Genomic DNA, 1,956 nt, shown 5'->3' on the forward strand with positions numbered 1-1,956 from the left:
TTCGCCTTTGTCTGTCAACACGTACCTTTCCTTCTTGCTGGAAGTTTGCTCTCATTCAGCCAGTCTCAAAGAAAGGTGACCATTCCCAACCCTCTAACTATCATCCAATTGCTTTAACATCCTGTATTTCAAAAGTTTTCAAGTCAATTCTTAATAGAAAAATTTTAATGAATCTTTCCTGTCACAACCTTCTTTGTGATTGTCAGTACGGGTTCCGTCAGGGACGCTCCACTGGCGATCTTCTCACCTACCTTTCAGACTCCTGGTCATCCTCCTTTCGAGACTTTGGCGAAAGCTTTGCCGTTGCACTTGACATCTCAAAGGCTTTCGATCGAGTCTGACATAAATCTTTAATTTCCAAACTGCCCTCTTATGGTTTCTATCCGTCTATCTGTGCCTTCATCGCTAGCTTCCATTCTGGTCGTTCTATAGCCGCTGTTGTAGACGGCCATCGTTCTTCTCCTAGATCTGTCAACAGTGGTGTTCCTCAGGGCTCTGTCCTATCACCAACTCTCTTCCTGTTATTCATCAATGACCCTCTACAGGGTGTTCCAACACCTTAGCCCCCCCCCTGCCCAGCTTAAATTAAAAAAGGTAGAAAGGAAACAAATATATGACAGAATAGCTGTATTAATTGCCAACACATGTGCACACTTGTAAGAATTTATATCAATATTTGGTGTGCCCACCGGCCGCCGCTTGAACTGCTTCCAATCGTGCCGGGTAAGATTCCAGGAGTGACACAAACAACTCGCGGTCGAACTCCATTTCTTCGAGGACATTGGCCACAGTAAGCAGGAGGTCTTCCCCGGCGTTCTGGAGACGTTGTTCAACCCTGTCCTTAAGTATTGCTCCCAAATGTTCACAGGCGTTGAGGTCAGGCGATGCTCCGGGCCACTCATCATTTCCAAAAAAATCAACTTTGTTTGCCTTCAGAAGATTTTGCATTGCCAGAGCACTCATGCACGGAGCTCGATCGTGCAGAAATGTGGTTTCCTTGATGCTAAGGACATTTTCTGAGCTTTTTAGGAATGGAATGACATGTTGAGTCAACACAATGTCTCTGAAGTATCTTCCATTCCATGATTGTCCTTGTTCTTTGACGACCCACATCAACCTTTTTGCCGTGAATATCAAAAAGATACCAACACATCGTTCAGATTTTGATCTCTCTCGAATCTTCAGTTCTTGCGGAATGTCATCAGTGTTAAGAGCCCAAATTCTGTCGTTCTGAAAGTTGGGACGACGAACCTCATAAATAAAAAATTCATCTGAAGGAGCCAAGAAAAGGAAATCATCTGTTGTCCACTCGCTCAAAAACTCACAAAACCACATGCGATCCTCCACATTTTTCTGCGACAGTTTTGGCGCTGGAACCTGATGAAAAGCCTTGGCACCAATGGAGTGAAGAAACCTGTGGATGCTTGCAAGACTCTTTTTCTTCCCTCGAATCCGTTCAATCTCCTTTTGAAGCCGGCGGATACTTTTTTTCTCTCTAGCAAGCGACTCGGTGATGATTTCCTTGCTTTCCTGAGACAAGCTTTCTGCCACTTGAGCAGGCCGGCTGTCCATCTCGCAGTCAAATGGATCACGATTCCAATTACGTTTGACAAAGTCTTCAGATCTCTTCAAGTATCTGGCAACCCAGGATCGGGATATGGTTCCTGCCGGCTGATCTTTGGCGATGCGAAAAGTGATGGCCATAATGCGGCATATCCACCTCAATTTCTCTGAATCATTCACCAAAGACATGTTTCACAAAATCTGTAATAAAAAGAGAAATAATTATTAGATTACCATAAAATTTGGTATTTGAATAAGCAATTAAATGTACTTTCCTACTGTATTAGTGATTTTAGTTAGTGACGACCCAGTTATGCTGCACACGGGGGGGGCTAAGGTGTTGGAACACCCTGTAAGCTGTACATCTAACCCTATCCACTCATACACTGATGA

At 44.0% G+C, this 1,956-nt stretch overlaps 1 protein-coding gene across 1 annotated transcript; it reads right to left on the bottom strand.

Annotated features, from left to right (window-relative positions):
- Positions 1-669: 669 nt before the first annotated feature.
- LOC145393988 (uncharacterized) lies at positions 670-1,704 on the bottom strand. Its single transcript, XM_080267960.1, has one exon. The coding sequence runs from the start codon at positions 1,702-1,704 to the stop codon at positions 670-672; it is 1,035 nt and encodes a 344-aa protein (XP_080124086.1).
- Between the last annotated feature and the right edge of the window lie 252 nt (positions 1,705-1,956).

Source organism: Coenobita brevimanus, chromosome 26 (genome assembly GCF_032717465.1).
Source record: "Coenobita brevimanus isolate Jiangsu-jjx chromosome 26, ASM3271746v2, whole genome shotgun sequence".
Taxonomy (NCBI): Eukaryota; Metazoa; Arthropoda; class Malacostraca; order Decapoda; family Coenobitidae; genus Coenobita; species Coenobita brevimanus.

Coding starts and splice junctions, on each gene's coding strand:
- LOC145393988 (XM_080267960.1), bottom strand. CDS start 1,704: ATGGCCATCACTTTTCGCATCGCCAAAGATCAGCCGGCAGGAACCATA.